General features: G+C 53.5%; 4 protein-coding genes, 2 non-coding genes and 1 pseudogene across 10 annotated transcripts in view; 5 read left to right on the top strand and 2 right to left on the bottom strand.

Annotated features, from left to right (window-relative positions):
• The window catches only part of LOC102942280 (butyrophilin subfamily 1 member A1), a 46,485-nt gene extending 41,761 nt beyond the window's left edge, over nt 1–4,724 (top strand). Inside the window, exon 18 of one of the 2 annotated variants that reach the window (XM_037887265.2) lies at nt 3,663–4,724. In XM_037887265.2, coding sequence (XP_037743193.1) covers nt 3,663–4,258 — 596 coding nt within the window. In that variant the 3' untranslated portion in view covers nt 4,259–4,724. The remainder of the gene's footprint in view (nt 1–3,662) is intronic. The other variant, XM_043537460.1, reaches the window with a different exon arrangement.
• Nucleotides 1–23,722, top strand: part of LOC102945014 (zinc finger protein 883-like) — a 705,100-nt gene that overhangs the window by 488,964 nt on the left and 192,414 nt on the right. The window lies entirely within an intron of this gene.
• LOC102934537 overlaps nt 1–23,722 on the bottom strand; it is a 1,094,240-nt pseudogene that overhangs the window by 397,466 nt on the left and 673,052 nt on the right.
• Nucleotides 1–23,722, top strand: part of LOC102933291 (zinc finger protein OZF) — a 1,218,290-nt gene that overhangs the window by 243,457 nt on the left and 951,111 nt on the right. The window lies entirely within an intron of this gene.
• The window catches only part of LOC114018488, a 213,020-nt gene that overhangs the window by 168,688 nt on the left and 20,610 nt on the right, over nt 1–23,722 (bottom strand). The gene's annotated exons all lie outside the window — the stretch shown is intronic.
• TRNAA-CGC lies at nt 19,516–19,587 on the top strand. The gene has a single exon. It is a non-coding gene; the product is annotated as a tRNA-Ala (tRNA).
• TRNAM-CAU lies at nt 21,922–21,994 on the top strand. Its single transcript has one exon. It is a non-coding gene; the product is annotated as a tRNA-Met (tRNA).

The following is a 23,722-nucleotide window of genomic DNA, read 5'->3' on the forward strand; positions in this document are numbered from 1 at the left end:
CCGCCTCCCTTGCTGAAGATGGTGCCCATTGCTCCTTGGGCAGGCCCTCGCCCTTCCCACGGGGGGGTGTCACCAAGTGTGGGCACTGCAGTTTCCGCACTGCGGGGGGAAGCAGGACGGGCGGGTTTGGCGGGGGGCAGTGATGGGAGCTGAGACCTTTCCCTTCCCAGCCACCTATCTCAGTCCAGCCTGAGTCCGGTTCTTGGTGGACATCATAACTCACATTACTGGCAACCTCACTGGCCGTCTCCACAGGGAGACCAAGGCCTGCGTGGGCCGCAGGGACGATTCCTCCCCAGGGAGAGGTTCCGGCAGGGGTCAGGGCTGAGCCCCATGGGGGGCTCACACAGCCGCTGTGACGTCCTTGCCCACTCAATACATGGAGCTCCAGCTGCCAGGTTGTAAACACCCCCTCTTGAAGCAACACGCGGGGCGGGGGGGCATGTGGGGTCAAGTGCCCCCAGCTTGGCCTGCTGCGGGGAGAGGGAGGAGTTCCCTTCTCCGGCTGTGCCTGCCCCCCAGCATGCCCGGCCCCTGGCCCTGGCGGTGGCCAGCAGAAGGTGCTGAACCAGCTGCTTCTGATGCAGTTGCTCACGAATGCGAGCCTGGTGGCTTCCTGAGAGAGCCTGGCTGGGGTGGCGGGAATGCCCGAGCTCTCCCCCTGCCCGCACAGGTACCACGGGGCAGGGAGAGCGTGGCAGCCCGGGGCTGAGCTCAGGGGAGAAGAGACATGGGGTGGCCACGTGTCCTCCCCTTTAGACTGGGCCCCCAGCATGGGGAGGCAGGAGTCATCGGGCCCCACTGACACTGCCCCGAGGCCCCCTCTCCTCCAGAGGTAGGGCGAGGGGGTTAGTACCACATCCAGCACCTCATCCCAGGGGCATCTTTGTATTTGCTGGGTGTGCAGAGCTCTCCGGGTGGAGACACTTTCACGCTGACCTAGGAATCTCCAGGAGGCCAAGGGCTCTCACTCCCCTGCCCGGGGCAGGGTGAGGGGAGGGACCCCGGGGCTGCTGTTCCCCATCCCAGGAATTGGGGGGAGGGAACGTGGACACAGACAATATCCCTGCCTGTGCGGTGAGGGGCAGACCCGGTTCTCCCAGCGGGTGCAGCCTGTCAGCACCACGGGGCAGGAAGAGCTGGGCCAGGAGCAGAAACGCTGTCAAAGCTCAGGGACCCAGAGAAACTTCTTCCTATCGGGGCCTGCAGGGCCTGTAAACTCTGGGAGGAGTGTCTGGGCAGCCCCAGCCTGGAGCAGCTGTTTGAGGCGTGCACGAGCCCTGAAGAGTCACTGGGAAGCACGTCAGCGCCATAGGCCAGAGATCTGCACGGAGGGGACTCGCACACTCTGCTGGCAAAGCCGGGGTGCCTAGATCCTCGGGGGGCAGCAAGGGAGGTTGTTATTATGGAGCCTGGTTGTGACTCCAGAGCTAAGGCCAGGAGATGCTTCCCATATTAACCCCGATCATCCCGCCTCGCTCCTTCCCTCCTATAATGTCTCCTTAGCGCTCTCCAGCCCGGGGAAAACTCTCTGGATATTTCAGGCCAATCTGGCTGAGTGCAGGGAGAAAATCAAGCGTTTGGCTTTGAGCAAAGTCTCGTGTTTTAAACACAAAGGGTTCATCTCCACAACCCGCGGCGGTGACTCTCCGAGCTGGGGCGACAGACCTGGGCTCCCGATATGGCGGTGATGTGAGCGGTGCAGGCGTTGCAGCTCAGGGAGGGGGTTCACCAAGGCATGCGAAGTGAGATCTTACATGAAAGCCAGCCTGAGCCCAAACATCTGCACAGATGAGCCCAAGCCTGTCAACCCAGGTGAGAACCACGAGGAGTCCTTGTGGCACCTTAGAGACTAACCAGTTTATTTGGGCACAAGCTTTTGTGGGTAAAACCCACTTCATCAGATGCATGGAGTCTAAAATACAGTGGGAAGAGATATACACACAGTACGTGAAAAGATGGGAGTTGCCTTACCAATTCCAATGAGACAATTCAATTAAAGTGGGCTAAATTCACTGCCCTGGGCAGCCTAGATGAAACTGCCTGCAGAGTCTGGGTGGGAAAGTTCCCCGAGTGACAGCCCAGGGGCGGGCCTGGCCGTTTGTGGTGACTGTAGGTCCAGCTGGCATGGAGAGTCCCACTTCCCCCCGGAACGGGGCTGCCTGACCAGTGTGTGCGTGGAGAGGGCCCCGACCTGCTCTTCGTCCTCACACGGTCTGGTCTGTGCTCAGACTGTAACCAGTCACCTGGCGGTGATCCCTTCCGCGTGCCAGGCCCCAGGAACCCACACAGTTGCATTGGAGCAAGCCCGTGGCCTCCAAAGCTCCAAGACTGGGCCACCGGCACCAGCGATCTCTGACTCCCTCCGTTGCTCGCGGCGGTGAATCCAGCCCAGCCGGATGGCTGCCGGAGGCTTGTACTGGGCCCTTTCAGGGCTCCGTGCTGGCAGTGAGTATTTGTGGTGACACGGGCAGCCTTTGCAAAACAAGGGAGCCACCCTGCAGAATCTGGGAGCCCTGCAAGTGAAAGCATGTGTCCATTCGGCACAGCCCAGAGCCCACCAAGCTGGAGTGAACCCCGTGTTCAGGCTCTGTCTGACCTCCTTAGTCCGTTCCCAGGTCAAAGAAACCTCAGCTTCCTCCCGAAGCCAACACTTTATCCCCCCACCTCACACCTTCACTCCTTTGTTCTCGAGCTGGGGTCTGCTCAGCTTCCCTGCGAGAGGTGGGAAAATCCATCTGCCCCGGGTCCTTGGGTGTTAGGTGTCAATGTCCTGGTTTTCCATTGTTGTCTCTGATTTTCCACTGATACGGGGAGAGCCTCAGCCAGTCCTTTCCAATGGCCCAGTCAGGCTCAGACAGCCGGGTGACACACACCTCCTGTGTCTCGCAACTCAGTCCTTTCTCCCCCACTGGGTAGTCATGGAGAATACAGGGGAAAGTGAGGCACAGATAGGAGTTACAAAAATATTACAGGTTTCAGAGTAGCCGCCGTGTTAGTCTGTATTCACAAAAAGAACAGGAGGACTTGTGGCACCTGAGAGACGAACCAATTTATTTGAGCATACGCTTTCGTGAGCTACGGCATTGCATCCGAGGAAGTGAGCTGTAGCCCACGAAAGCTTATGCTCAAATAAATTGGTTCGTCTCTCAGGTGCCACAAGTCCTCCTTTCCTTTTCACTTGGTCACAGTAACAAACCAACCACACACGGCCTAAAGCAACGGAGATTCCTTGGGGCCTGGCTGTCTCTCACCCCACCACCCCACTGGAGCATGCTCCTCCTGACCTCCCTTGGCACCTGCCCCTCTCTTCACCCCCTGTCTCCTGCAGCTTGGCCCTTCCCTCACCTCCCTCTGTCCGCCTAGCACCTGCCCCTCTCCTCACCCCAATCTGCCCCCTTGCAGCTGAACGTCTCCTCACCTTCCCTCTGCCTCCGATTTACCCCTCTCCTCTTCTCCTCCCACACTGTGGCCCCCTTCCCCTGCCCCTCAGGTGCTAGCCCCTTCCCTCCTCTGCTGCCCCCAATGCCTGCCCTCCCCGACCTCTACCCCATCATTCCCCTCAAGTTCTCTCTTCGGAGGAGGCCCTGGCCCCCCTTAATGCGCAGCAACCCCCCGACACTGAGTCACGGGAACTCAAGTTAATTTCCCTTTGATCCCAGTGACCAGCCCAGCACTGACTGTGACTTTCTCCCCAGTGGATGTGACTCTGGATCCCGACACAGCCAATCCCTACCTGGTCCTGTCTGAGGATCGGAAACGGGTGCGACACAGAGACGAGCACCAGGATCTGCCTGACACTCCTGAGAGATTTGACACTATGGCGGTTGTCCTGGGTGCGGAGGGATTCACGGGCGGGAGGCGTTACTGGGAGGTGGAGGTCGGAGACAAAAATGTCTGGACTCTGGGGGTCTGTAGGGAAAATGTGAGCAGGAAGGGGCATATTTTATTTGTGCCTGCGAATGGATACTGGACAATATGGCAGCAGGGTGATCAATTAAGGGCCAACACCTCCCCCCCGACTCCCCTCCCCGTGAGTGTCAGGCCCAGCCAGGTGGGGATTTTCCTGGACTATGAGGCGGGCGAGGTCTCGTTTTACAATGTGACTGACAAGTCCCATCTCTTCACTTTCCCTGACAGCATCTCTGGGACGCTCCGCCCTTATTTCAATCCTGAATACAATAAAGGGGGTACAAATATGTCTCCCCTGATAATCTGCCCAGTCCCAGCTCAGGCCAAAGGGAGTATCTGTCCCTGACACCCGCAGCAGAGACTGTCCCCTCCCAGCACTGACCAGCCCCCAGGCCTGTTCCCCTGGGGGTAAAGGGCATTACCTGCCTTTCTCCTGCCATCCCCTCCCCTTTCAGTTCCCAGCATCAGGCCTATGAGCTGGGGAAGGGGAGGGGGCAGAGAAGTGGATGGGGGATAGGATTGCCAGCCCCCCAGGATTGTCACGCAGTCTCCAGGAATTAAAGATTAATCTTTAATTAAAGATTATATCACGTGATGAAACCTCCAGGAATATGTCCATCCAATCTTGGCAACCAAGCAACCCTAGAGGGAGAGGTGGCTGCAGGGGCAGAGGGGTGTATGGGTGCCAATCTCATGGGTGGCTGCTTTGGCCAAGGGTGGGGAGGAGGCTGCAGCAGCAGGAAGGGAAGAGCCCAGTTCACAAGATGTGCGGGGTGGGGGAGATGAGAGAGGTCTATAAAATCATGCCTGGTGTGGAGAAAGTAAATAAGGATGTGTCATTTACTCCTTCTCGTAACACAAGGACTGGGGGTCACCAAATGAAATTAATAGGCAGCAGGTTTAAATCAAAGAAAAGGAAGTATTTCTTCACACAACACAGTCAACCTGTGGAACTCCTTGCCAGAGGATGTTGTGAAGGTCAAGACTATAACAGGGTTAAAAAAGAACTAGACTAATTCATGGAGGATAGGTCAATCAATGGCTATTAACCAGGATGGGCAGGGATGGTGTCCCTAGCCTCTGTTTGCCAGAAGCTGGGAATGGGAGAGAGAGGATGGATCACTTGATGATGACCTGTTCTGTTCATTCCCTCTGGGACACCTGGCCCTGGCCACTGTCGGAAGACAGGACACTGGGCTAGATGGACCTTCGGTCTGACCCAATAGGGCTGTTCTTATGTTTAGTCCCAATGCTTTATGGTGTCCTAGAGCCTCATTCAAAGCAAACTGAAGTCAACGGGAGCCTTCACCTTGAATTCCGGGGACTTTAAATCCATCTCTCTCGAGAGTAGTCCAGCTGGGAATTCAGGAGGGTCTGGTTTGGGAATAGATGTTTGGGAGGAGCTTGGGCAGTGGGGAAGTTCAGGTTGAGAGGAAGTTCAGGTTGTCATAGAGAGGTCTAATCTGGTTTGAACTGGAAGGGTCCAGTTTAGGGATTTTGGTCTGGGGAGGGAGGCGGGTCTGGTCTGGTTCGGGGAGGGGCATTCTGGGGAGGGAGGCGGGTCTGGTCTGATTTGGAGGGTTGGCCTGGTCTTTTGGGGGCACAGCTGGTCCTGATCCTCTTCTGTGTGCCCCCCTGCCGTGGGGGAAGGGCAAGCAAGTCTAGTATGAATAATGACGCTGTCAATAAAATGTATTAAAATGGTTATATTTTTTTTATTTTAAAAATATTTTAAATAGTTTTACATTCACCCCAATTTCATACACAAATGTAATTCAAGCCCTGGCCGTTCCTATGAGAAATGTGAATGGTGAGATAGTGGGAATGATCCTTTTTAGTGAGAGGAGTACATGGCTGGCATTTTGGCTGCTTTTGCTTTTGTTCGCTGCTTTTCCCGCTGTGTTTTATTTTGTATGGTTTTTTTTTTTTTATCATTTATTTTATGTCCACTTGTGTGTGTATCTTTTTGCCCTCGGGCTACCGCTGCCACCTACTGGCAGCCACCTCCATCTGCAACTTAAACTTGTAAATAAGACCTGTGTACCTGTGTGCTGTGTCATGGGCCCCATGGGCTACAGGAAAGGGATCAGATGAGTCGGCATCCACTGATACATGGGCCTGCATGTTGTCATGGAAGCCGCGTATAAGGTTGATTAGTTTGTCTGGGCAGCCAAACTTTGCAAAAAAGCCCCCGACAGACAAGCATCTGACATAGTCGAACACCTTACTGAGGTCGACAAAGGCAAGGTACGGAGGCATTGCTTGTTCAGAAGCTTTCTCCTGTGATTGGCGGAGGGTAAATAGCATGTTGGCAGTGCTGTATGATAAACGAACACCACACTGGGATTCAGGGAGTACCTCATCTGCAATAACCGGAAGCCTTTTCAGCAACCGTTTACCAAGGGACTTACTAGCGATGGAGAGACGTGAAATGCCACGATAACTGCCGCATCCATGTCTCTCCCCTTTACACCAGTAGATTGTAACTATTTTGGCCTCTTTGAAATCCTGGGGGAAAACCTTGTTTTCCCCGCAGAAAGTAAATAGATCTGGTAAAGCTTTCCATGTTTCAGCACGTCAGCTGGGGTTACATAATTACAGCAGCTTCTGTTACCTTCTTGGAACCCACAATTCATTCGTGCGTGTTTCCCTGCTTTACCCTTGTAAATAACTTTCATATTTATTTTCTTAGTTAATAAATCCTTAGATCGTTTAACATAGAATTGGCTACGAGCGTTGGCTCTGGTGAGAGATCTGAGGTACAACTGACCTGGGGTAAGTGACTTGTCGCTTGGGACTGGGCATAACCTGAATATTGGTGTGATTTTTGGTGTAAGGGACCCTCGATCACAAAGGCAGGCTTGCCTAGGCGTCAGGATAGACCGGAAGGCCCCAGGGGACTGTCCGTGACTCCATGTTAAGGCTGTTATAGTCACACTTGATACTTGGTAGGTGAAATCTAAATAGAGAACACACAACCAGTGTAGATTGTGTAGGGTTCGTACCCCGGTTTGTAACTGTTTGGCCTGAGGTTGGTACTCACGTTCGTCAGCTATTCCAGACGGGGGAACTGAACCTGGGTCTCCCACAGCTCAGGTGAGTGCTCTAACCATGGGGCTAAAAGTTACAAGGCAGGTGACGTGACCAAACCCACCTCTTCCTTCCAGGAGTTTAGGCCCCTGACTCAGCTTTGTGGCTCTGTTATTTTCTAGCTGCCTAAAAGTCAGGTCCTGTGGTGTTCAGCATTGCAATGCCTAAGTCCCCTCTTCTGCTGCGCCCTGTGTAAACCAGAGAGCTCTCCGCAGAGCACAGCTGAGCCGTTCCTGCTTGACATGGATGCGTACAGGACAAGAGACAGCACAGGCTGGATAGTGACATACCACAGTAAAACCCAAACTCTCCTCCTAGAGGCATGATAGTCCCTGTGGGTGCTGGGGGGGGACACATCCCATGACTCTACCTCCAGCAACTGGACCTAGGACAGTAAATTGGAAGAAACCAGAAGAATTGTTTGTAATGTTTTATTTACAGCAAGTAGCTGGAAGGCAGGAAAGTAAAAGGAGCTTTAATAACCCTGTTAGACCAACAATAGCAGTCTCCCTACGGGGTGGGGAGCAAGCAGATACCGGACACAGTGCTGGTATATAATACTCTAAATGCTCTTTATTGATTACAAAACTAACCTTACTCACTCCACATTCACACCCCAAACACACTAGACCAGAGTCCAAAGGTCAGAATGGTCCCGATGGCCAGTCAAGGTTCCTTCCGTCAGGATAAGATCATAAGATGTGGGGAGCCAGTGAAAACCACATTTATGCTCACACCGGACTCTTGATCAATAAATAACTCCGATTTGCAGAAATCATAGGCATCCATTCCATTGCGTCGTCGGTTCTTGACCTTTGTTTGCTAGGCCTTCTACCCACACAGTTCCAAAGAGACAATCCTGGGTGGGCTGCCATGATCCAAGACATGCCTTTCCTCCAATTTTTATACAACTTTACATCAGTCCATCTGGCGTTATTTCCTTTCCTGACGATTGTCTGTGTTTCCTCTCTGTTCTGCAATAACTTACTGGGAGAAATAGCTGCGTCTCTTTCCTGATTCATAAAAGAGCTCCCCCGGCTGCTGGAACTTCCCCGTCTCATGCCTGGACAGAAAATTTCACAGTCTTATATTTCATTTAGCGACCCACTGTAATTTGTTGTTCTTCTTCTAACGACTGCTCAGGTGTATTCCACAGTAGGTGTGCGTGCTCGCCGCACGCACCGGTGCCGGAAGTTTTTTCTCCTCGCAGTCTCGGTAGAGAAGCGCCCCTAGCCACCCCTGGAGCGCGGTCTGCGGGGAGCGGCGCGCTCCCCCGACCCTCAGTTCCTTCTTGCGGCCATCTCTGCTGTAGCTTTCCTGGTTTGGACTGTCGTTTAGTTCATAGAGAGTTCGTACCCGTAGTTAAAAAAAGAAAAAAAGTTAAAGCTATATAGATAGAGTAGAGAAGCGCACCCGGGTCAGGGCATGCCCCACACCCCAGGCTTTAAGTCATGTGAGACTTGTAAACGGCCGATGCCCATAAGTGATCCGCACACTAGCTGCTTACGCTGTCTTGGGGAAACAGAATCGCTGCAAAATTTGCAGATCCGTCAAGCCTCGGACTAAGAAGCAACAGGACACGCGGCTCCGAGTCATATTGATGGAGTCGGCCCTGGCCCCGACACCTCTCCGGGTTGGCACCGAGCACCACGGCATCAGTGCACGGTGATCCAGCCGGGTCTTCCACCAGCCGGCACCGCTCCCCATCCACGGGACACTCTAAGACGACGACGAAGTGGTCTTCTCCATCAAGGCACCAGGGCAAGGCTGGGGATGAGACTGGACCGCACTGGGCAGCTCTCGCTCCCCCTCGACCTCACGGCCCCCAACTCAAGTCGAGCAGAGCAGCCCGGCTCATTCCGAGCTGGCCTCCACGGATGACAGTGACCACATACGGGTGCCCTCCGTGCCGGAGGCCCTGCGGGCAGCTCGAGATGTAATGTCTCCCCTGGTACCAACTGCACCAACCCTGGCAGCTCCCCGGTCCACAGGCAAGCCGGCGCTCGCACCACGGTACCGCTCACGGTCGAGGGAAGGTTCCCAAAGCCGTTCTCCGCAGAGTGGCCACCCCGCTCGAGGGCCATGCCAGTCCCCATCAACCCCGACCAGATGGTCTGGCTGGGTGCCAAGCCGCAGGGAATCGAGGTGCCGGCTGACAACGAAGGAGCGCAGTCCTCGAGGTCGGAGCATGCCCTGCCGGGACCGGGACTGACGGCTCCGAAGGTGGCTGACCCCGGGAAGCCACCGTAGCCCCTTGCTGTACCGATGTCGACTCCACTCACACTCTTCATCCCGGTGAAGGTCCCCGGCACGGCACCATTGTGGATCTGCCCGACAAAGCCGTTTGCAGAGCAGCCGTTGCAGACGGTACCCCCGCTCCTCCACCGGACGCAAGGCCTTGAGCCCGGCACCTCTCATGACACCCTTACTTGTTCCTATCCCCGGATAGCGGTCGCTCGTACGCCAGCCCAGCCTCCCCTCAGGGCCGGCAGCCAGTGGACCAGGCAAGTCCAGCGGGGAAGTACCAATGGACCCCTTGAGCCCCAACGCAGCCCCCGGTGGTGACTCACTCAGTGGCTGGGGCCTCTGAAAGACCGTCGGCCTCCCTCTCTCCACTCCCCCAGGAAGGGGTCCAAAGGGGACCAAGCGTTGGGGGGGTTCTGCGGCACCAGTGGGGATGCAGAGCACCCGCGCCCCCATCCTCACCCTCCCCTGATGAGGCCATCACGGCACCTCCTCCTCCTGTTCCCCAGGAGGACACCAAAGCCCACCAAGAGCTCTTGAAAAGGGTGGCTTCAAGACTCAATCTACAGGCTGAAGAGGTGGAGGAGCCTTCGGACTCCCTTGTTGATGTCCTCTCAGCTACAGTGCCGGCCAGGGTGGCCCTCCTGCTCCATGAAGGGGTGGAGAAGATCTCCAATGCCCTGTGGCAGACCCTGTCTTCCTTGCTCCCCATATCTAAGAGGGCAGAGCGGAAGTATTTTGTGCCCGCCAAGGGGCATGAATATCTATACACCCACCCCACCCCCAACTCCCGAGTGGTTCAGGTGGTCAACCACAAGGAGCATCGAGGCCAACCCACTCCCACCCCTAAGAATAAGGACTCAAGGAGTCTGGCCCTGTTTGGTAGAAAGCTTTATGCTTCCTTGCGCTTCCAACTGAGGGTGGCAAACCATCAAGCCCTGCTGGGCAGATCTGACTTTAATTTGTGGAGCTCAATGCCAAAGTTTACGGACTCCCTCCAGGAGTGTGATAGGAAGGAGCTTAAGGCCCTGGTGGAGGAGGGAACAACTGCCACCAGATCAGCCTTTCAGGCAGCCTCGGACGCAGCAGACACGGCTGCAAGATCTATGGCCTTTGCGGTGTCCATGCGGAGGGCGTCGTGGCTCCTCTTGCCCAGGTTGTCCACCGAGGCACAGAGCTCCCTGCAGGACCTCCCCTTCGATGGCAAGGCCCTGTTTGTGGAGCAAACGGACGTGAAATTACACGGTCTCAAAGACTCTCGCTTGACCTTGGACTCTATGTCCTGGCCCTGGCCAGGACCAAGTTTAAGCCTCAGCAGTCCCCCAGCCAACTCACCTACTCCAGATACGAGCCTCCTTATAAAAAATCCAGGGATTATAAAGAAATGCCCGCAGCAGCAGTCTCGGCGTGCGCCCCAGCCTGGCCCCTCTAAGGGCAAGCAGGCGGGTAAGTGCCAGTTTTGATGGGACACCCTGGGATAACTTACCAGTCTGCACCAGGGATGTGCCCTACCTACACTTCTCCAACCGCCTATGTACTTTCCTCCCGGAGTGGTTGCTACTGACCTTGGCCTGATGGGTCCTCAACACCATCTCCTGGGGCTATACCCTCCAGTTTCTCTCTACCCTTCGTACCCACCCTCCCTCCCCATCGCTCTTCATGGACGAGCGGGGGAGGTCCCAGATGACTGGAAAAAGGCTAATGTAGTGCCCATCTTTAAAAAAGGGAAGGAGGAGGATCCTGGGAACTACAGGCCAGTCAGCCTCACCTCAGTCCCTAGAAAAATCGTGGAGCAGGTCCTCAAGGAATCAATTCTGAAGCACTTAGAGGAGAGGAAAGTGATCAGGAACAGTCAGCATGGATTCACCAAGGGCAAGTCATGCTGACTAATCTATTTGCCTTCTATGATGAGATAACTGGCTCCGTGAATGAAGGGAAAGCAGTGGACGTGTTGTTCTTTGACTTTAGCAAAGCTTTTGACACGGTCTCCCACAGTATTCTTGCCAGCAAGTTAAAGAAGTATGGGCTGGATGAATGGAGTCTGAGGTGGCTAGAAAGCTGGCTAGATTGTCGGGCTCAACGGGTAGTGATCAATGGCTCCATGTCTAGTTGGCAGCTGGTATCAAGTGGAGTGCCCCAGGGGTCGGTCCTGGGGCCGGTTTTGTTCAATATCTTCATAAATGATCTGGAGGATGGTGTGGATTGCACTCTCAGCAAGTTTGCAGATGATACTAAACTGGGAGGAGTGGTAGATACGCTGGAGGGCAGGGATAGGATACAGAGGGACCTAGACAAATTGGAGGATTGGGCCAAAAGAAATCTGATGAGGTTCAACAAGGACAAGTGCAGAGTCCTGCACTTAGGACGGAAGAATCCCATGCACCGCTACAGACTAGGGACCGAATGGCTCGGCAGCAGTTCTGCGGAAAAGGACCTAGGGGTTACAGTGGACGAGAAGCTGGATATGAGTCAGCAGTGTGCCCTTGTTGCCAAGAAGGCCAATGGCATTTTGGGATGTATAAGGAGGGGCATTGCCAGCAGATCGAGGGACGTGATCGTTCCCCTCTATTCGACATTGGTGAGGCCTCATCTGGAGTACTCTGTCCAGTTTTGGGCCCCACACTACAGGAAGGATGTAGAAAAATTGGAAAGAGTCCAGCGGAGGGCAACAAAAATGATAAGGGGACTGAAACACATGAGTTATGAGGAGAGGCTGAGGGAACTGGGGATGTTTAGTCTACGGAAGAGAAGAATGAGGGGGGATTTGATAGCTGCTTTCAACTACCTGAAAGGGGGTTCCAAAGAGGATGGATCTAGACTGTTCCCAGTGGTAGCAGATGACAGAACGAGGAGTAATGGTCTCAAGTTGCAGTGGGGGAGGTTTAGGTTGGATATTAGGAAAAGCTTTTTCACTAGGAGGGTGGTGAAATACTGGAATGCGTTACCTAGGGAGGTGGTGGAATCTCCTTCCCTAGAAGTTTTTAAGGTCAGGCTTGACAAAGCCCTGGCTGGGATGATTTAGTAGGTGATCAGTCCTGCTTTGAGCAGGGGGTTGGACTAGACACCTCCTGAGGTCCCTTCCAACCCTGATATTCTATGATTCTATGACCCCCTCACAAGAGCCTACTCGAGCAGGAGGTAAGCCGGCTCCTTCACCTGCGGAGTTCAGCTACAAAGGATACTATTCCTGCTATTTCCTTATCCTGAAGGCCAAAGGAGGCTTCAGGCCCATCCTGGACTTGCGAGGCCTAAACCAGTATATGGTAAAACTCAAGTTCCGCATGGTCTCCCTGGCCTCCATCATTCCCTCCCTGGATCCTGGAGACTAGTACGCCGCCCTCGATCTCCAAGATGCGTACTTCCACATTCACATATTCGAGGCCCACAGACGTTTCCTCCGCTTCCCAGTAGGACAGGAACACTACCAGTTCACTGTCCTCCCATTTGGCCTCTCCACAGCACCCAGAGCCTTCACAAAGTGTATGTCTGTGGTGGCCGCCTACCTCAGGCATCGGGGGGTCAAGATCTTCCCCTGCATGAACGACTGGCTGGTCAAAGGCAGCTCCAGATCACAGGTACAGGCCCACACATCACTCCTCCTGGTAAACAACCCCAAATCCACATTGGTACCAGTACAACATACAGAGTTCATTGGCGTGATTCTCAATGCGACGGCGGCCAGAGCTTCCCTCCCGCTGGACAGGTTCGAAACCTTGAGGGAGCTCATCAGGGGGACCAGGAGGTTTCCCATGACAACTGCCAAGGCGTGCCTCCAACCCCTGGGTCCCATGTCAGCGTGCATGTACATGGTGCTGTTCAGGGAGATTTTGGCAAACCAGTACAGTGCCCATACCCCTATTGTGTGTTGCTGACCGTAGTCAAGTTATCAGGGCCACACGGAACCATTCTTGCTTATTGCTAACGGCAGCCAAGTCAGCAGGTTGTAAATTGGTCATGCAGAGGCCTCAGGACAGGAGGGGAGGGGGTTTGGGGTGCCACAGGGCAACTTGACCCCGCGCCCTTCCTGCTAATTGCTGATGCATGTATTTTCGAAAAACAAGAAGTCTGTTTCTATGTGCCCCCGGAAATGTCTGCCAGGGCCCAAAGGCATGGACACTCTGACAAACAAATATCTCTGGTTAATTCACGATCATAAGGTGTTTGACCTTTTAACCCTGCTTGCTTAGCAAGTTTTCTTTATGGGATATGTCATTGTATAACTAATAAGGGGGGAAAATTTGAGATAATTGGACTTCTCAGGAGGGGCTCTTCAGGGAGACTCCCTCTGGACACATCTTCGGGTCCCCACCGACAGACGGAAGCCTGGCCAGCAGAAGCCTGTCACGGGGCCGCTCAGCTCCAGTAATCATCGAGGGTTGGGGGTGTTTTTCTAACCTTTTGCGGACGCGTTCGGGACCCCTGGTCTAAAGATCTGACACGCTAAAATTGGAAGAAAATGAAAATCTGTCTCAGAATGCGTTTCAGAGCACAAGGAAGTATTTGAAAGTTTTTTTAAAAAAAACAGGAGAAAAGGATGAAGCTGAGTGTATGTGCGGCCCGTGGTGCAGCCCAGTTATTAAATGCACGTATTGATAGGTCCTTCAAATGAAAAGCTTTATTTGGGGATTTGAGATTGTTTCCTTAAACGCATTTTGTTTTGAGTTCTGTTTTAGTTCTGCAGCAAACCACACTGATTAACAGAATTCAAAGCATTCATCGACTGAATATTTTCCCCCATCTTTCTGTCCATGAAAATAAACCCCAATATTTACCCAGAAACATTATGAATCATTTTTTGCACTGATTTTCACCTGTTTTTTGTGGTGGTGGTAATAAACACTGATCAATTCCCGGGAAAAATTAAATAAAATAGAACCTGAAAATGAAGGACCCTAACAACATTAGGCGTGGTGCAGGAGATACAGATGTGTTGGTTGACTGTTTTTCTCATTTAAAAATGTACTTGATGATTTCCATGGCAAACATATTTGTACCCGGCCATGAAAAAAGGAAGAAACCGTGAAAATACCCAAGGGAGAGAGGGGGTTTCTGAGGGCTGGGGTAGAGATGGGGATTTTCATGGAATGGGGAGAGGCCAAAGTAGGGCCTTTCCCTGAAGCAAAGCAGGAGGCTTTTTGTGCAGTTTCATTTTAACCAGAGCCCGCATCCTGTAGCCCCTACTGACACCTGCCCCCCAACATGTGACCTAGAGCCACTGGTGCGTCCTGAGACAGCCCCACTAGTCTGGCCCTCCTCCCCAGTGCGAAAACTGCAGATCCCCCAGCGCTCCGGCTCCTAGGGGTCTGTTGAAAGGCAGCTACCTGCTTGGTAAGATAGCGGTGAGTATCCCTGCTCCTGCTACAGGAGCCCAGAGTTTGATTTCCCTGCCCCCCTGGAAGGCTGACTGTCTGACATACTTGGAAGTTTCATGCTAATTCAGTCCCTGCTGATCAGCCTGGAGCTCGCTTTCAATGCTGCAAGTGATTTGAATCCCTGGGAGCAGAACCTACAATCCCAGCTCCTTTGTCTCACTGCGACATGATACAATCAAGTCTGTTGCTGTCCAGTTTGTGGTGAGTCTCTTTCTGTTTTCTTCCTTGTTCCTGGGGAGGGGAGTTTCCCCATTCATCACATATCATAATGGGAGGGGAAAGGGAGAGAGAAGAGGTATTTTTCTTGTTTCTTTCTCTCTCTCTCTCTCCACTTTCTGTTCTTTCTTTCCCATCCAGAAGCACCCTTTCATTTCAGATGGTGGAGTGACCCCCCTTCCCCATTCTCAGCATTTAGAGCCTTTGGAGCAGAAAAATTTGAGGGGTGGGGGGAGCAGGAGGTGCAAATTGTTGGCAGGAAGGAGTCCTAGCAGCTCTTCTGAGAAATGACTCGCCCTTCTCTACATTCTCTCCTGTGGGCTCTGAGAAGCAGGATGCGGCCTGTATGGTAAAGTCCACGCAAGATTCCCCTTTCATCCCAGCCCTGGGACGTCACCAGTTGCCACCTATCCCCTGGCAGCAGTGAGGGATGTTTCCCACTGTCCAGGAGACACCACCCTTGGACCAAAGGCAACTTCAGGCTTCTTCTCTCCCCCTTCTTGGAATCAAGTTCATGTTTTTTCCAAGAGTTAAAGCAGCCCAAACCCCCCGAGTCTGGATTAATGTCACAAGTTTGCAATCTCTCCCTGGAAGACAATTTCTTAATGAGAGGAGTTAAATGAGATGAGTGGAGTTAAATCAGTTCTCAGCCTGAGTCCTTTGCTCTTAATCCTGAGGATATTGTCCCAGCGTGGGGCCATTTCCTGCCTCTCTTTCACACAGAAGGACAATTTTCTTTGCACAGACGCAGGAACATCAAGATCTTTGTCTGTCCCTTGTGCAAAGCAGGGTGTCAAATTCCAAGGAACCCTCCTCGTCTGCGATGGAAACAATGGAGAAGCAGGGGGCCCTGGGCACCTCCAGCCCTGGCCGGGAGATGTTCCCTCCCCGCTTTCTTTATGCTGCTGTTGTTATTTCATGGAGTGTCTGGGATGGGGGAAAAGCTGAGTTCACTCCAGGTGGAGGGAAAAAAGGACCCTGAAAATCTCAGGGCCTCAGGAAAAACCCAACCCCTGCTACCGGGATCAGTGATGTGCTGGGGATTTGAGCAGGAAAGGGACTGTGTGAATTGTCCAGGTGGGGAATGAATAACAATTTACAACTAGGTTTCAGAGTAGCAGCCGTGTTAGTCTGTATTCGCAAAAAGAAAAGGAGGACTTGTGGCACCTGAGAGACTAACCAATTTATTGGAGCACAAGCTTTCGTGAGCTACAGCACACTTCATCGGATGCATTCAGTGGAAAATACAGTGGGGAGATTTATATACACACAGAACATGAAACAATGGGTGTTACCATACACACTGTAACCAGAGTGATCAGGTAAGGTGAGCTATTACCAGCAGGAGACCGGGGGGGGGGGGGGGGGAACCCTTTGTAGTGATAATCAAGGTGGGACATTTCCAGCAGTTGACAAGAACGTCTGAGGAACGGGGGGCGGGGGGGGAATAAACAAGGGGAAACAGTTTTACTTTGTGTAATGACTCAACCACTCCCAGTCTCTATTCAAGCCTAAGTTAATTGTATCCAATTTGCAAATTAATTCCAATTCAGCCGTCTCTCGTTGGAGTCTGTTTTTGACGTTTTTTTGTTGAAGAATTGCCACTTTTTGGTCTGTAATCGAGTGACCAGAGAGATTGAAGTGTTCTCCGACTGGCTTTTGAATGTTATAATTCTTGACATCTGAGTTGTGTCCATTTATTCTTTCACGTAGAGACTGTCCAGTTTGACCAATGTACATGGCAGAGGGGCATTGCTGGCACATGATGGCATATATCACATTGGTGGATGTGCAGGTGAATGAGCCTCTGATAGTGTGGCTGATGTGATTAGGCCCTGTGATGGTGTCCCCTGAATAGATATGTGGACACAGTTGGCAACGGGCTTTGTTGCAAGGATAGGTTCCTGGGTTAGTGGTTCTGTTGTGTGGTGTGTGGTTGCTGGTGAGTATTTGCTTCAGGCTGGGGGGCTGTCTGTAGGCAAGGACTGGCCTGTCTCCCAAGATTTGTGAGAGTGATGAGTCATCCTTCAGGATTGGTTGTAGATCCTTAATAATGCTTTGGAGGGGTTTTAGTTGGGGGCTGAAGGTGACAGCTAGTGGCGTTCTGTTATTGTCTTTGTTGGGCCTGTCCTGTAGTAGATGACTTCTGGGAACTCTTCTGGCTCTGTCAATCTGTTTCTTCACTTCAGCAGGTGGGTATTGTAAGAATGCTTGATAGAGATCTTGTAGGTGTTTGTCTCTGTCTGAGGGGTTGGAGCAAATGCGGTTGTATCGCAGAGCTTGGCTGTAGACGATGGATCGTGTGTTGTGGTCAGGGTGAAAGCTGGAGGCATGTAGGTAGGAATAGCGGTCAGTAGGTTTCCGGTATAGGGTGGTGTTTATGTGACCATCATTTATTAGCACTGTAGTGTCCAGGAAGTGGATCTCTTGTGTGGACTGGTCCAGGCTGAGGTTGATGGTGGGATGGAAATTGTTGAAATCATGGTGGAATTCCTCCAGGGCTTCTTTTCCATGGGTCCAGATGATGAAGATGTCATCAATATAGCGCAAGTAGAGTAGGGGTGTTAGGGGACGAGAGCTGAGGAAGCGTTGTTCTAAGTCAGCCATAAAAATGTTGGCATACTGTGGGGCCATGCGGGTACCCATGGCAGTGCCGCTGATTTGAAGGTATACATTGTCCCCAAATGTGAAATAGTTATGGGTGAGGACAAAGTCACAAAGTTCAGCCACCAGGTTTGCCGTGACATTATCGGGGATACTGTTTCTGACGGCTTGTAGTCCATCTTTGTGTGGAATGTTGGTGTAGAGGGCTTCTACATCCATAGTGGCCAGGATGGTGTTATCAGGAAGATCACCGATGGATTGTGGTTTCCTCAGGAAGTCAGTGGTGTCTCGAAGGTAGCTGGGAGTGCTGGTAGTGTAGGGCCTGAGGAGGGAGTCTACATAGCCAGACAATCCTGCTGTCAGGGTGCCAATGACTGAGATGATGGGGCGCCCAGGGTTTCCGGGTTTATGGATCTTGGGTAGTAGATAGAATATCCCAGGTCGGGGTTCCAGGGGTGTGTCTGTGCGGATTTGATCTTGTGCTTTTTCAGGGAGTTTCTTGAGCAAATGCTGTAGTTTCTTTTGGTAACTCTCAGTGGGATCAGAGGGTAATGGCTTGTAGAAAGTGGTGTTGGAGAGCTGCCGAGCAGCCTCTTGTTCATATTCCGACCTATTCATGATGACGACAGCACCTCCTTTGTCAGCCTTTTTGATTATGATGTCAGAGCTGTTTCTGAGGCTGTGGATGGCATTGTGTTCTGCACGGCTGAGGTTATGGGGCAAGTGATGCTGATTTTCCACAATTTCAGCCCATGCATGTCGGCGGAAGCACTCTATGTAGAAGTCCAGTCTGCTGTTTCGACCTTCAGGAGCAGTCCACCTAGAATCCTTCTTTTTGTAGCGTTGGTAGGAAGCTCTCTGTGGGTTAGTATGTTGTTCAGAGGTGTGTTGGAAATATTCCTTCAGTCGGAGACGTGGAAAATAGGATTCTAGGTCACCACAGAACTGTATCATGTTCGTGGGGGTGGAGGGGCAGAAGGAGAGGCCCCGCGATAGGACAGCTTCTTCTGCAGGGCTAAGAGTATAGTTGGATAGGTGAACAATATTGCTGGGTGGGTTGAGGGAACCATTGCTGTGACCTCTTGTGGCATGCAGTAGTTTAGAAAGTTTAGTGACCTTTTTCTTTTGTAGAGAAGCAAAGTGTCTGTTGTAAATGGCCTGTCTAGTTTTAGTAAAGTCCAGCCACGAGGAAGTTTGTGTGGAAGGTTGTTTTTTTCTGAGAGTATCCAGTTTTGAGAGCTCATTCTTAATCTTTCCCTGTTTGCTGTAGAGGATGTTGATCAGGTGATTCCGCAGTTTCTTTGAGAGCGTGTGGCACAAGCTGTCAGCACAGTCTGTGTGGTGTGTAGATTGTAATGGATTTTTTACCTTCAGTCCTTTTGGTACGAGGTCCATCTGTTTGCATTTGGAAAGGAAGAGGATGTCTGTCTGTATCTGTTATAGTTTTTTCATGCAGTTGATAGATTTCCACTCCATACGGCTAAATGCAGAGCCTGGCATAATGATGGGTTTCAGAGTAGCAGCCGTGTTAGTCTGTATTCGCAAAAAGAAAAGGAGTACAACTCGATCCACCTCACTAACCACCGACACAGGCTAATCACGCTGCAGAGAGAAGGGAAACGGGGAGCGATTCTTTGCTGTCAGCCATGGAAACAGTGACCCGAGTGCACTGCAGTGAATGTGCTGGGGAAAGCTGGACTTTACAGGCAGGTGGAAATAGCAGATCCGAGAAACACCTGGAGCCCCCCCCAACTTCTTCCACCGGGGTGAGGTGTTGAGCGACTCACAGCGCCCCCCAGCGCCGTTCCCTTTCAGCAGGGGCTGGCAGCTCCAGCCAGTCAATGCCGGGGAGAGGGCCAAGTGTATCTCTGCACCCTGAGTCCAGGGCAGGCCCTCTCTCTCCCCCACACAGAGAAACTGGCCCTGCTGCAAAGTGACCCCTAAGAACCAGCAACCTCCAGGACAGAGGGTTTGGCCCTCAGAGCAGGGAATGTGTCCCCCATGCTGCCGTTAGGCCCCTGGAGGCTCTGGAAACAGGAGGGCTGTGAGTGTAACCCACCCCAAACAGCCCCCATCTGGGGATGTAGCTCAGTGGTAGAGCGCATGCTTCGCATGTATGAGGCCCTGGGTTCGATCCCCAGCATCTCCAAGTTCTCTTTTCACCCTGCTGCTTTGCTCAGGCCCAGCAGTCTCCCTGCAGGAGTTTCAGTCCTGCTCAGTGTGGGGCAGGTGCCCATTGCAGGGAAGGTCTGTGGGGGTTTCTGCTCCGAAGTCACCTTGGTACTTTTAAGATTCCCACCCAAGGGCGGCTTGGGACAATGGCGGATGAGAAGGGGGAATCCTCCAGCCCTGGAGGGGAAGGTCCCCTCTGCCCAGACGGAGGGGCAAGGAGACGGAGGGGCAGTCAGTGCTCAGAGAGGAGAGAGGTCAGTGATTTACACCCACCAGGGGACACTGTCTTTTTGAGGCGGGTGCAGCTGGCTTGGGATGGTGCTGACGATGGATAGAAAACAGGCTGGAGTCAATGACAGATGGGACCACAGAAGGGGAAGGCGAAGGGCAGCTCCACCGAAGGTCCTGGGTGCTCAGATGCTCCAGGTCTGGGCACCCTGGCCTGTCCTAGAGAGAGAAAAGACAAAGAGGGGCCCAGCCCCCCAACAGTCATCCCGTGGACAAGAATCTGGGTGGGAGTGGGGTGAAGGTTCCCGCTGGACAAAGGGGAGCTGAAATCCCCCAGCGTCCTGGAATTTAAGCAATGCAAGCTTCAAACCCTGCACGGGTGGGGGCTGAGGGGCACCCGCAGAAGGTTGGGCTGGACAGGAACGGCAGGCTTGTATAATTTTTGGTAGTGCCCAGAATGGGACCAAGTCCTGCCCCCCCCCCTCCCCACACACACACCTGCCTAAGGCTCTGGGAGGGAGTTTGGCTGTGGGAGGGAGAGGGGCTGGGCTCTGGGAGAGAGTTTGGGTGCAGGGTCTGGGCTCGGGCAGGGGCTTGGGGATGCGGGAGAGGGTGAGAGGTGTGGCGCTTACCTCGGGCATCTCCCAAAAGTGACCCACACCCCCCTCTGGCAGCAGCCCCTAGGTGTGTGTGGGGGTCTCTGCCCACCGCTGCCCACAGACACCACCCCAGCAGCTCCCATTGCCACAGATGGCCGAGTCGGCCCTCGGGGCGGGGGCAGCGTGTGCAGATCCCCCCACCCCCGGGGCTGCAGGGACGCGCCAGCCGCTTCGGAGACCGGCACGCCACGCGGAGCGAGGGTGGGCGGGAAGCCGCCTCAGCCCCCTTGTGCTGCCGGTGACGGCGGTGGGGGTCCCCGGGCCCTTTTAAATGCCCCGGGGGCAGCAGGTGGGACCCAGGCGGGGCAGGACGCTCCCAAGGGCCTGACGTTGCTTTGCACAGCGACGAATCTCGGAACAGGCCAGCCATGAAATGACGGCAGAGCCTGAGGAGGGAAAAGCCTCCGGGTTCGTCTGTGGGCCTTGACGCCGAACGGGAGCCGTAATTTGACTCGCTTTGTGGCTGCGGCCGGTAAAATATCAGGGCAAAGTCGTCCCAGTGATTGTGACACTGGGTTTGAGGAGGCTTTGGTCTTATGAAAATGTAACTAGCATGGTACACTCGTGTTTTTAAAGGTGGCTTCCCCGAGCAATCCCAAGTTGTCCTTCCCACAGCTGGGTGATGGTGGGCAGCCGGGGATCTCCCCAGCCTGTGGGGGAATCTCTCTGGGGCCCACTGGGCCCCAATCTCTCCAGCCTTTCTCCCCCTAACCACGCACACCCCTCCCCTACCCATTATCAATGCTTTACAGCGACCCCTCCCTCCCCTTATGGGATACAGACTCTCGGGGACAGAGATGCCTGGGGCTCCCCTCTGCATGGCCCCACTGGGGAAGGAAAGGGACTGATGGGGGAGGAAGAAGACGGTCAGAAGGAGTCAAATGGGGCTAAACCAGAATAGAGGAGATTTTCTTCCTGTTAAAATGGACTGGAGTTTCATTACTGGACAGACACACCTTGAGTGAGGTTTGAACCGGCAGCCTTTCAATTGCCAGGCAAAGGTGTGAACCACAGAGACCGATCACGGCCGACTTCCCCACGCTGTCCAAGGAGCCCCCGCAGGGGTGCAAGTGGTTAGTGCAAAGGGCAATATTGCTGGGGTTGTGAGTTCAAGCCTTCCCTGCAGCCCTGGTTTCTATCACCCCATGTAGCTTCCCCAGCTTGCTTGTCCTCATTCCCATGGAAAGTGCCATGAGAGGAAGGTCTAAAATGGGGACGTTGGTGCAAAGCTTGGGACCCCCACCCATGCTGGCACTAGCTCCGGGTGGGTTGCTGAGGGGCAGGGAGAATTGATTTCTTTGCTGCGGAGAAAGCTGCCAGGACAGGTCTGTGGGCACCAGAGCTCCCCGCTTCTTCCAGCGCACGCCAGGCTCCCTCACTGCTGGAGGAGGGTCCTATAAGCACCAAGCCTAAAGCTCCTCCAAGCCTTCTTAGTGCAGCGGGCAGCGCGTCAGTCTCATGATCTGAAGGTCCTGAGTTCAAGCCTCAGAGAGGGCAACTCTTCTTGCTCCCTGCTTCAGATTTTCTAACGGAAATCGTGGAAAAGGGACTAGAGCTGAGTGGTTTCTAGACACCTCCCCATCCATCCAACACACACCCAGAGACTTTTCTAAGGCATTCACTTTTCCTTCTCCTTTATGACTCCGGAAATGCCGATTCCTAGAAGCCCCTTTCCACAGAGCACAGAGCAAGCTGCGGGCTGCCAGGCTGTTGTGGGCAAGTAGCGAAAGGGGTGCACAAAAAATCCAGGAGGGCCATTGCCCCCCATGCTCACCCCGCAAGCAGCTTGGACTCTTGATGACTATGATGCTCCAATTCCACCTCCTCCGCATCCTCGACCCCCGCTGGAGGCAGGTTCCTTCGACCCCTGTTCATATTCCAGACCCCAGCCGGTGCAGCATCCCTGCCCAACCACTCACCATCTGCCCCCCTGAACCAGCTGGGGTGCTGCCCCCAGGGGCAGACAGCCTATGCCGCTCCCCTCAGAGCAGCAGCTGCAGCTATTGGTGGCTAATCCCCACCTAAGGCTCGGGGGAAGGAGCTGGGGATCACTTGTTATTTCTTCCATACGTCCAGTCTCACTGTGTTTGAACACATTTCTCCCAAAAACTGATTTACATTTAGAGCCCCTCCCCCCATTTCTGATTTATGCCTCATTCCTGTGCAGATGTGAACGCAAAGAAACTTTTGGGGACCACTTGCAGCTACGCCCCTGAAGATTTTTTAATTCAATCATTGCTGACTCCTACCCCCATTCAGAACAGTGGATTTTTGGCCCAGGAGCTGGGCTAAAGGCAAAATAACGGGCGAAGGTTTGTTACCCCCATGCCCGGTGCTGGAATTCGCTATATTATCCCAGCACAAAGGCCGAACTATGGCTCAGAGGTTCCTTTCCCTGCAGAGAAAACGCGTTTCCCTGTAAAAGCACCCCAGCGGGGAATGGATAAACCAGCCACGTGGTGGCGCCATCCCTTCAGGGCTGGAGCTGCAGGTTCAGCCCTGCACAGGGGCTCAGTCTCTAAACTGCAATTAAAAACCCCAGGGCTGGCCTGTGCCAGCTGACTCGGGCTCCCAGGGCTCAGACTATTTAATTGCAGCGTAGATGCTCAAGCTCCGGCTGCAAGCAGAGCTCTGGGTCCCTCCCATCTAGCAGACCCCAGCTGGGATGGAATTTGGGATGGGAGCAGGTTCCCCTGAGCTCACGGGGTCTTTCTGCTCTGAAACCTCCTGCATTCTCAGTAACCGTCTCATCTGAAATAGAAGCCGCCATCCTGGCAGGGAAAGGAAAGAACAGAAAGCGGAGGAGAGAAAGAGGGAACTCCTCCCCCGCAAGCTGTCTCCCTTCCACCACCCTCCTTAACTCTCATCCCATGTCACTGGGCTCCCTCTACGCTGCAGCCATGGAGAGGACACCAGGGTTTGGTACAGAGCATCAGCAAGGAGATCAGGGAGCGTGTCTCTCCGGTGCTCTCCGTGATCCCCATGCTGGCACCAAGCAGGGTGGAATAGGTGGAGTAACCAGTCTGATCCCAATGCAAAGAGGTGAGGAGCAAGGAGGAGACAGAGCCAGGAGCCACTGAGGGTGGAAGGGAGTGAGGAGCATGTGTGTGGGTGATGATCAGGGGGAGGGATAGCTCAGTGGTTTGCGCATTGGCCTGCTAAACCCAGAGTTGTGAGTTCAATCCTTGAGGGGGCCATTTAGGGATCTGGAGCAAAAATTGGGGA

Source organism: Chelonia mydas, chromosome 28 (genome assembly GCF_015237465.2).
Source record: "Chelonia mydas isolate rCheMyd1 chromosome 28, rCheMyd1.pri.v2, whole genome shotgun sequence".
NCBI classification, from domain to species: domain Eukaryota; kingdom Metazoa; phylum Chordata; order Testudines; family Cheloniidae; genus Chelonia; species Chelonia mydas.